Source organism: Perca fluviatilis, chromosome 2 (assembly GCF_010015445.1).
Source record: "Perca fluviatilis chromosome 2, GENO_Pfluv_1.0, whole genome shotgun sequence".
NCBI classification, from domain to species: domain Eukaryota; kingdom Metazoa; phylum Chordata; class Actinopteri; order Perciformes; family Percidae; genus Perca; species Perca fluviatilis.
In genome coordinates, this window is record NC_053113.1 from 42,122,206 (window position 1) to 42,134,259 (window position 12,054).

General features: G+C 39.4%; 1 protein-coding gene across 1 annotated transcript in view; it reads right to left on the reverse strand.

Annotated features, from left to right (window-relative positions):
- The window catches only part of cntn5 (contactin 5), a 137,365-nt gene that overhangs the window by 92,533 nt on the left and 32,778 nt on the right, over nucleotides 1-12,054 (reverse strand). The window contains 2 exon segments of the mRNA XM_039787472.1: nucleotides 1,283-1,489; nucleotides 11,654-11,772. Of these exon segments, the coding sequence (XP_039643406.1) occupies nucleotides 1,283-1,489; nucleotides 11,654-11,708 (262 nt within the window). The 5' untranslated portion in view covers nucleotides 11,709-11,772.

The window sequence follows — 12,054 nt, forward strand, 5'->3', positions numbered from 1 at the left end:
ATTACGATAATTAAGCACTCCAGATGCAATAAGCATGATGTGATTAATCATATATCCAAGCATCAATGTGTCATTATATCATCTAGAATCACTCATACTGTAAGTCAGGATGTAAGCAAGTGACCCATGTAGATTTATGACACTGTGTTTCCATGCTATGTTGGGGATATTAAATCTTCCCTTTTGACAAAGATATCCATCATATCTATAGTTTCTATACTGACAGGAACACAGAGAGAGCTGGATATTGCCATGATCCCACTTCAATTTCACAAAGGGCATGACCCTGGTCACTGCAGACCGTGCACAGTGATGATGGATAGGTGAGATTCATTTCCAGACCCAATCTAAACAGGCAGAAGGCCTGCACACATAAAGTGAGACCAGAGATGGCAGACTGTTGGCACAGAGCACAGATAGCAGAGTGCATTCACACCAATCAAGTGGAGTGGGTTTTTTTTCTTTTTCAACCCTGGGGTGTCCACTCTTTTATTTTGGTTCATTTTTGGCAGGTAGGAACAATGTCATCTGAACTCAAGTGAAACTCGCACTAAGACTACCTGAAAAAAATCAGGTCAGAGTCCTGTATCAAGGCAGTCCGTCAGAACTGATCATGTAATCCAGGACTAATAACAGGGACATTACACAAAAATGCAACGCTCTCTTGGCAGAAGGAGACAGATGCTGAGCAGAGTAGCAGGACAAACCTAGAATGTATTTCCTAAAGTCTGCAGAAAATACATGTACTGTTGAAAAAACATATCTATATATCTGTGATGTACTAGATATCTGAAGAAGAATCCACAACCAGGCAACACAGTGTATCAATTCCTCTTTAAGCCTAATATCCACTTAACGGAACAATAATTTTCAACAAATATGCAAGCTCTCTTGGCAGAAGGAGGCAGATGCTGACATTTGATAGCAAACAATAACAAACAATAACAATAATAACTCGTCACAAAATAAACGGAAGGCAAACCACTCTTTACAGAGAATCACATTCAGCTTCCTCTTCCCGTTTTCTTAAACAGTGGGCAAATTATGCCAAAGTGTACTCAAGTGGTCATTATCCTTTGCTAAAGCTGCAAATGAAATATATGCAGGAAGACAGGAAGTTTCTAAATTGTACTATTAGTGAGCTATTTGTGAGGTTCCTTTACATTTAATGCACATGTGTTTGTAAGTGTGAATGAACTTTAACAAACCAAGAAGCAAAACTTTTTTTTGTTTCAGACAAGAGCAAACAAAGTGTGGGGATGGAGCACACCATTAGGTTTACCTTCACTCCTGTAGTCCTCCTGAGAGCTGAGCAGACTCAGGGCTGACAGGGGATGACCGGAGAAAGCGGGCCAGTCAGTAGTCACCAGCCCACCACTGTGGTGTTGTCGAGGTCTGCTGCGCGAGTGGAGCACTGACGAGCTGTCTGCTTTCATTCGTAACACGGCTGCATATGATATAGGCCGTGCTGCAACAGCTCTTGCAAAGTCTGGGGGAAAAAAAAGGTGAAACACAGTGAGGAGATACATCATAAAAACTGTAACTTGATTATGTACGTACAAACATCTAGCGCATGTCTGTTCGTCCTGGGAGAGGGATCCCTCCTCTGCCGCCCTTCCTGAGGTTTCTTCCATTTTCCTTACCGAAGCGAGGGTCTACGGTATGTGTCCAGTGGCACAGTGCCACTGACAAGCTACACCCTCAGACAACTGCGACGGCTGCACCTGATTGGACGAACGCTTCATTCGTGGGGCTGTCTGCTCGTGGATTTTAAAACAGACCAATATGGTGGCTCGTTTGGCTATTTTCGCTGAGTTTATGAAAATAGTTCACATATGTTTCTGAAAACATTTTTCGCGAGAAATAACGTGCAGTCGCTGAATCTGTCTTTATTTCAGTTTTACACAAAGTAGCCTGGACGTCAACTATTTGCATATGAGGAGGGGGCAACTCGACGCCCCGTCACTCACACGGCGCTACCAGAATGCATTGCCCGACTTATTACATCGAACATGGGAAGCTTGGAAATTACGCTGCCTGTGGACACGTACGAGGTGTTGTATGTTGTACAGATTGTAAAGCCACTTGAGGCAAATTTATGATTTGTGATATTGGGCTGTATAAATGAACTTGACTTGACTATAGCCATAACTGAGTGAACTGCTGTATCTGCTACTCAAAAGTGACAACAATTTGGACTGAAAAACAATGTCTTGGATAAATATTTGGAAAAGTCAAATCAAAGAGAGAAAGAATACAATACAATACATGAGGAATAATTTGCAACAAACTAGTGTTCTACAAGACAGGAATCTTGCTGAACAGAAACAAGGAGTAGAGACAGCAGAATAAGGAGGTGTCACCACTCAGAGACAGCTCTGAGCAGAATAGCACGAAAAACCTAGAATGCATTTCCTTTCCTGATGTACTAGATATCTCAAGAAAAATCCACAACCAGGCATCAATTCTACTTTATGCCTAATATCTACGAAAAAAAATCTGTTTAAAAATCATCCCCCAAGAAGTGAAATTACCAATAAATACCCTAACTTCTTATGTGAAAACCTCTTTATTCTCTATTCCTAATACGATGTTAGGAGTCTTTCCCCTTTGTCTTCCAACCAAGTCGGTCTTTTTCTGGAGCATCTAGCACATACAGTAGACACCATTAAAGGTACTGCGTAAAGGCGCTTACGACGCCTTAGGTGAAAAAATGCACTTCTTACAAGCTACAACACATACTCTGCATTATTCTGAAAATCAGAGTCATCAAAGTCTCAAATTGAATGGTGTAAGTGAAACAGAACAGGAGAGAAACAGCTTCGTTTAGAGTAAAAGAGTCCATGGGGCTTCAGAATAATATCCTCTCTGAAATGTAAACTACACTTGAGGCTGTCACTAGTCACTGCTGTCACTGTATTCTCCTATGACTTTCTTTTGAGGAATTCAATCCACTTTATGTAGGGTAATGTGCCAATGTGTTGTCTTTTTTGGTACTAGAAATGTAACAAATCGATATTTCACACACAATCAATACATATTTTATAAAATAACAAAAGCTGAAATTACTGATGATATGGAACCATTTCTGTTAGGATATAATGCTTAAAGAAAAATGCTAAGAATTAGAAGCTTTAAACTCAGCAAGAGTCTAATCAGAGTTCTGCAAAGGGGGGCGGGAGTGTTTTCCACTACATGATAAAGTGCTATAAAAGAACTGAACAAAACTGAGAAATAATTACGTGCCCCTGGGGACTTATCAGCTGCAGAAATACTCCTATCTACAAATGGAGCGCAGGCAATTACTGTATTACATATTGTGGGGAGAAGCAGAATATAGAACTCCATTTGAAATTAAAGGTATTGTGAGTTTGAAAGTTGATAAGCAAAGCAATTAGTAGTTGGTTGGTAGTAAGTTAAATAAGTATCTGGATGAGAATCAGCTCAATTGAGTGTAAACCACATTACCACTGCTGATGCCCACGGTTGGCTAAACAATGCAGAGCAATCCACTATTTCCTTTGACAGCTGGATGCATTGCTGAATGCCACCTTAATCATAACATGTAGACGTATGAGTAGATATATTAGCATATTTTGTGATGTCCAACATTCATTTATCTCAAATTTGAAGATGCTGAACAAAGGTTTTGCAGAATGTTTGGTTTCCTTATATCTAATTAGTCTGTGTATTCAGTGATTTATGACATTTCTCAAAAGCCATGTTTTTAAAGTCTTATTTAACAAAAAAAACTTGGTTTAATGCCTCTTTATTGTATCTATTGTTCTCCTTTTGGATAGGTTAAGGTTAGTACTAATACTTTTTTTTATTACAAATGCTGTTGTCACAATTTTTATTTATGTTTTGGCAATGTAGACTTCCTAAGCATTATAAGCCTCTAAGGCAATTCTGTTAGTTACTGAGCTAGTTTTGTCCCTCATTTAGGTCCATTTGTTGAGGATTTTTGAAAGTGTACAGTAAATTACAGCAGCAAAAAAAGGGTTAAAAATTATTTTGGGGCTTACACCAGTCCCACTAATCATCCTGTTTCTCACACAGCAGCTGTCCACTGCACCCATATACAATGCCTGAATTGAACCAAAAAAGTTCAAATTGCATAACGTCATCATTGCATCACAATCCAGTCTTTGATATATTTATATTTATACGTATATCTTGTAGGTTTGACCCCGAATAGTGACTGCCAATCTCATGGTCGAACTGTCACAGTGTCTGAAAATGTGACTCATGAAACAAAGGATCATTCCATCGGCCCATATAGGGGTGCTAAATGTTTCATGTTACAAAGAACTGCTTGGTTTTTCCCAATACATCATGAAATATATACTATTTTGGTATAAATATCATACTGTACATACAGTCTATGACATCAGCCTATTTGTAATACTGGTAATAAAAATTAGAAGTAAGGGTACTAATGTGGACACAAATCAGAAGTGCCGGCAGTACTGGTGAGTACTTGTGAGTACCGGCCCATTTCAGGCACTGTGAATATGTGACAGCACAACCCAGCATCTCTCTCCGGTGTGGTTGAGAAAAGCAGCGAGAGATGACAAGGAAAAAGCTTGTCATAACATAAGTAGATCCTTTTCAAATATGACAGCTGCACTGACTGCATTTAGTCAAGGTTTAAAATACCATGTCAGGACAAAAGGATAATTTCTCTTACAGTACTAAATGGGAGATGCCACAAACATGCCACATAATCTCAATGCCAGTCGTGGAAATAAATTATAATATAAGTACATTTATAAGATTACATTTTTGATTGATAATAATGATTATGCTATTGTGAATGTGGTCAAACTGTACAGTAACAAATGGAATTCAAAGATTGACTTGTATCAATACAAATAAATTGTTTTCTAATTAAATTATTGCAGCCTGAATCAAACTCAAATTGATACCTGGAGATGCCCAGCTCAAAGCAATACTGGACATGGAGAAGTAAATTGGATAAAATAGTAGAGGATCACACAAAAAACGTAGCAATAACACACTGGGATGCAGCATTAAAGCAATCTCTTGTTGCAGATTTAGACCGGGCCAAAACCATAAAGAATCTACAGGAGTGTTTAGTGTATCATTGTGCATATGTGACATAATCCAAGCAATTGATCCAAGCTTTAATGTTCTATAATATGATTATGGCTATGTGGTTAGGTTTTCACAATTCTGATATATTCAATTACTGTATGTTTGCATAGTATCAGATAGGGGTTTATTTGACTCAGTGATAGTTTTCAAATATGTATTTTTGAGGTGCTGCTTAGTTGTACATGTGTGTGCATATAATATAAAAAAAAAGGTATTTCTAATATTCTTTCCATCCCCTAACCCAAATACAATGATAAGTCAATTATTTTATACTGTACGTGTTAGCTTACACATTGTACAGGGATATTCTGTCAATAAGAGGCTGTACATTTTGCACATTGTTCTGTCAAACTGCAAGTTATAAAGGTAAATTTCCTTTTCCCTGGAAAATAACATTCCAGACTGGGGCTAAACCCTGACAAATACAGCATACTAAAAAATAGTCTCTTTTGTTTGTTTGACTCCTGAAGCCGACAGGCACTTGCTCTTGTCAGCTGTCACTTTCATCTGATAAAAGCAATGACCCTTGCAGACCCTACTGATCCCTATCTTTCAAAGGGTGCAAAATCAGACACACTCATTGTTGTAGAAAGGGCTGCACCTGCTGCATTTAGGGAACTCTAGAGCAATGCCATCGGTGATCGTTTCAGGTCTCAACACCACCTTTCATGATAACATCACCAAAGTAGACAAGTGCCATTTTATACTTGAACAAAGAACAAAAAGCCAAACGTTCCTGTTGTACCTTGTCCTTATTATCATACGTATGTTAGACTGTAGGTTTACGTCAATGGACATGACATTTTTGGTATACTATAGAAATTCCGCATTAAATGAAGTCCAGGTTTTCATGAAGTTTGACCAACTGAGGAGACTTACTTGTCTTTGAAACAAGGTGAGGCTAAGGGAAGATGACATGTTTTAAGTGTACAGAGGGCAGACCTGGGGAAACAGTGAGGAACTCATCTTCTTGGATTAGATCTACTTGTATAACCCAATGACCTGGGTTGGCACAGCACAGGAGACAACGTGCGAGTCTTGGGCTTGTCTGCAGCCCCTGGATGGCCGTGGTGCTAAAAATTAATTAGAATAACATAATGTAAGTAGGTGAGACGCTCATGGGGACTCAAGTAGATAGACATGATTAGCCATAGCCTGTAAGATTAATGAAGACCTTCACAGGGAGATTATATTGACTGAAGCTGATTATGCTTGAGACCATTTATTCAACGGAATATCATTACAGATAGAACAATCCATACATCATATGCAACCTCACCTCAACTCCTATCCTGGCAGACTACTTACTAAAATCCCTTCTTTTTTCCTGACGCTTGGTGTACTATGGAAATTGTATGAGTTGCTTCAACCTTGCCAGATTAACGATGGAACCGCAGTATGATGTATGGTATTAGGTTGTCATGCCTCTTGATGGGAAGAATGGGAGTCTCTATCCAGCATGCTCTGTTACCGATATTCATTCTTTAAATGCAGCGCCCATATTGGAGGTGCGATATAATTCGACAGTGACATGACGCAAAATTGGATATCACACGTTTTTCTGTATCTAAAATATTAAAGTGCTCATATTACACTCATTTTCAGGTTCATACTTGTATTTAGAGGTTATATCCAAATAGGTTTACATAGTTTTATTTGAAAAAACACCATCTTTTTGTTGTACTGCACATTGCTGCAGCCCCTCTTCCCGCTCCTTTTACCCTGTGTGTTGAGCTCTCTGTTTTAGCTACCGAGTGAGGCATCACACTTCTGTTCCATCTTTGTTGGGAATCGCACATGCACAGTACCCAGGTAAGCACTACAAGCCAGTCAGAAGCAGAGTTTGAGAGCGTTCCACGCTAGCAGCTAGGCGAGGATTATAACGTGTGTTACAAAGTGGCCACGTTTGTCTCTGAAGTAAAGGCTGGACTACAATAGAGCTGTTTGGAGCAGTTGGTGAACAGTGTTTTCTGTTGGAGATGGTAAGTCCCTTTGGGGGGGACTTTGGGCTTTTTCACTTTGTAAACCTATAACATGCACAAAAAAGAAATATAACACAATAAAGGAAAGGGGAAAAGCCAAAAAGCATAATATGAGCACTTTAAGCAAATGACAATAACCTTTTGTAATTGACTTAAGGCTATGTGGCACATGATAGTAAGATTAGAGCTGCAAAGATTAATCGATTAATTGATTGGTTGTCAACTATTAAATTAATCGCCAACTATTTTGATAATTGATTAATCTGTTTGAGTCATGTTTCAATGTCAATGTCAATGTTTGTCAATTGTGAATATGTTCTAGTTTCGTCTCCCCTCTGTGACAGTAAACTGAATATCTTTGAGTTGTGGACAAAACAAGACATTTGAAGATGTCATCTTGGGCTTTGGGAAACACTGATCCACATTTTCCACCATTTTCTGACATTTTAGAAAAAGCAACTAATCGATTAATCGAGAAAATAATCGAACATGAAAATAATCGTTAGTTGCAGCCCTAAGCAAGACTACATTTTAACAAGCTTTGCCGTCAGCACATGGGCTCAATGTCGATCGGTGTACTCTGATATGCCAAATTCTAAATCCCCGGGTACTGATTGTAGTTTTGTTCACTGTACACAACAAATATAATTGAATAGTTGAATGTTGACCCCAACTTCTCATGCTTACAGAAATCAACTATTACTTGTTTTCCTTTCCTTTTTTCATTTCCTTGTCTCAAGTTGTGAGTGTAAGAGAGGCTGTCACAGCTCAGGTTCTCCTGCCAGTTGGAACAATGTGCATTAGTCCCTGATGGTGGGACCCAAATATAAATCCCAAAGTGTGTGTATTTGTACACACAAACCTGCAGCTATGCATTGTTGTGGGATGCTGGGGCATTAACCTCTCTTGCTTGGGAGTGACTTTTAACAAAACTCTGTATTTTAATGTTTAAAGGTAGCCTATACATTGGCAGCAATATATTCATTGCATGGTCAAGCTGTGTAGTGTATAGTGCATGCAGATACTCATCCGTTTCCCCGTACGCAACCATATTTCTGGTGCATGACTCTTTTGCCCTTGGTAAAAATGACTTCATGCATCACTTATACAGCACTACACATATATATTCCCAGCAACACACGTTTAATATTGAGATAACTCAGAGTTAGCTGAGGAACAGTTGAATTACCATTCCACACTTAACACTCCAAGCAACAATGTATTTCAATCAGAGGCAGACTGTGGGGGGGAAGGAAAGAAATGGCCCCAGACATCATGCCTGCCCAACCCACTTTTAAACATGAGAGAAATCTAATTGTGCTGCCCTCTCTGCTACTGCATGATTTTAATATCTATGGAATGAATGAGGACTGGGCAGTGGAGACAGGTATAGAGGAAAATAAAATAGAACAGGGGAACAGTTGTCTTCAAAGTGAGCGTTTTTCAGAATAATCAGAGAGAACAGTAGCTCAATAATCCATTACACAGGCCATCCTGTCAAAAGTACCATAATAGACAAAGACTGCTTCACACCTCTGGGAGTGGCTGATCAAGGCTCATGTTGCTGATATTACTGAAAACTAGTTTGAAGTGCGACATTTTTACTAAAACTTGACATATTTCTGACATTTGTGAGCTCTAAAAGCATACTTGGCTCTAAGCGCTGTTTTTTGGAAAACCTCAACTTTTACCTATGCTCCAACATTAGTAGCAATTGTTGTAAAGTAAGTGTTTGATAAAATGAGCAACTCTTGGTGCGGCCTCTAGCTCACCCAGTAAGAGCGTTCGCCCCGTGTTGGCTGAGTCCTACAGCGGCGCAAGGTTCGAATCTGACCTGCTGCCCTTTGCTGCATGTCATCCCCCATCTCTCTCCCCCCTTTCTTGTCTATCCACTTCAAAATATAAAGGGAAAAGCCCCCAAAAAAATTATCTTTAAAAAAAAACAATCCAGAGAAATCCGTCAACATGTGCTGTTGCCACAGTCGGCCAACCGATTAAACGGTCTATCACTAGTCTCTGGTGCACCACGGAGATGCCACCACCCCCACTGGAGGTGGTAAGTGTCCCAGCGGCGGGGTGTACAACAAACCGGTGCTAAAAACATCCAAGAGGGGACACTGACAGGTAAAATATATTGTGGTTTTAGCTGCTGTCTAATGTTACAATGCTTGCTCGCTAACCGATTAGTTACCACCACAAATATAATCAGATTTATTATGTGGGGAACACTGCTGCTATTTCATTAGAATGATATGACATGAATAAACGTTAATAAGCGTAACGTAAAAAATAATAATAATAGATAAACTCATCCTTAAACAGATACATTTGAATCGGCAACAACTCCCATGATCCCACGCAACTTCACAATGTCAAAAATCCATGTTTACATTCATGGTTTCGATGGAGAGACGCCTCGCGGCAGGAAATTACTGTAGGTTTACAAACATGAACATAAAAAACATGAGCTTGTAATAAATTTGTCTGAAACTTGGAATATTTTTTTTTTTTGTTCCAGAAAATCTATATATATATATATATACTGCTTTGTTGCTTTTTGTACAGTGCATTGTTATCCTGTCTATGCTCACAGATATAGTGGCATGTTTCACGTAGCTCTCTGCTGTGAGCACCATCCAGCAGAGAGCCACGAAGTTAGCAGATAAAAGAAGAGCTTACAATGCAATTAGTAGGTAAGAAATAGATTGTATAGCACAGTGGCTCCTAAAAAGGGAGAGGGGAGCCACAATTAGGCGTTTCCCTGCAAATAGATAGTCAATGAGACGACAATTGGCAGTCGAATCAGGCTCCTTGACATATGTCACAACATTTGTCTTGTTTTGGTAGTTGTGGCGTTTGGTGTGGCTTCATCATTTGTTTTCCGTTTACCTCGCAGTCCTTTTACAAACTTGTCTATGTAGCAGTGCAGCAGAACCATGCATTATTTGTTTATATTTAGCATCACCGCGGCGCCCCTGTTGTAACTCCCGCTTGTATTGGTAGTGCTTATTGTGACAGCTTAACCAAAGCATCATACTCAACATATATTTAAAAAACATCTTTCTCCTCTAAAAATGTACACACCTGGGGCAACCTCTCGCTCACCCAGTAAGAGCGTGCGCCCCATGTAGGCTGAGGCCTTTGCAGTTGCCTGGGTACGAATCCGACATGCGGCCCTTTGCTGCGTGTCATCCCTCATCTATCTCCCACCTTTCCTACCTATTCACTATCACTCTGAAATAAAGGGAAAGAAGCCCCCAAAAAAAAAATCTTAAAAAAAACAATACACAACTGATTCAGAATCTAACAGTCCCTAGAGACAAGGCGCAAAACTTAAGAAACGGTTGTTTCCATTTAACGAGTGAGGTCAGCCCTGTGTTTGACTCCCAGAAACAAAGCTCGGAGTGAGCCACAGAGTGCATGAACCCTCCTCTGGTGGGTTGAAAGAACTATTAAAAGGGCAGAATCCATTAGACCGGCAAACACATGCTCTAGACTGACCAAGGGAGTCGCTTGATGTGGAACTTCAAATTGTGCATGTCGTACTAATCGCACGGTAAAGATATTCTACCAGAAAACTCAAACTCGGTGGATGGAGCAGAGCCCCGAAAGGCTGAGGTTTCGATTCCTAAAAGATATTTCTCGTAATAATTATTAAGTAGGAAAGTACTTCTCAAGTACTTTGACAGGCTAATCAGCCCTGCTGATTCTTCACCTCCATCTTCAAATTATGAAACTACAGTAGGAATGTGGCCCTGTTACTAGCTGATGTTTTTTCTAAGAGCACCTGCAGTTTACAGCCATCTTAGACATCATTTACTGAAAAGGCATCGAAACCCCTGTCAAATTTCTGAGACTCAAAAGACTAACAGAATAGGAATTAGAGCCCGACCGATGAAGGATTTTTAAGGCCGATATCTATACAAATATTTGGTGATTTAAAAATCTGATATTCCGATATATCGGCTGAAATATATTTAAAAAAATTATAATAATCCAGTAACGCGTCACAAAACATAAACAGATTTCCCTAACATTAGTTATTTGTAGTTATTTATGAGTCCTCACTAAAATAATATGATAATGCTGTTTAAAAATAAACTTGTTGTGCGCCCTCTGGTGGACAAACTATGCAACGTCAATGCTCATAACATGGTTGAAGGGTGTTTCGTCCGTTTATATTTTATTTTTTAAATATTCATTTTTCGGCCATTATAAATGCCGATACCGATAGTTTGGAAAATGCCGAATATCGGCCGATAATATCGGCCCGCCGATATATCGGTCGGGCTCTAATAGGAATGTTCAATGAGCCATGGTATCTTCACTTCTACTCAGATTTAAATGCAACATTCTTCATTTCAAAGATGTCGATGTGACCTCTCACATCCATAAATGATGATCTCCCAGCTGTGTCACATTTACAATATGCTATGCCATTACAGTAGATTGCAGTGTGTACCGTACCATTTCTTCTAATATCAGTGTTTAAACACATTCTGGACAAATATTTCTTACCATCATCTCTGAACACTGACATTTGTTTTTCTTACCTGAAAGGCTACTGATGACAGACAGGAGGAGAAATGGTTTCCATGGTGACCCCATACTTGTTGAAGAGGGTCCCTTCTGCAAGAATGTTAGCAGGTGTGCTTCTTCATTAAAGCTGTGCCTACAAACAGAGAGAAACATCCATTGGTGGGAGGATATATGTCTGGTTATCACGTACAGTACATCTAGAAGCACACTGTAGAGCTCTACAACTGTCAATCCAAATCACATATCTGCATTTCAGATCAATAAAGGATGGGTCATAAAGGATACCCCCACTCCACTAGTTCATGTAAAATAATAAAATAGGTTAGACTTTTTCTTGTGACCTCACTGTGCAAAACATACCTTCACATGGAACAGCAGTTTTTGTTACCTCTGCAGTAAATTATGCATAAAAAGA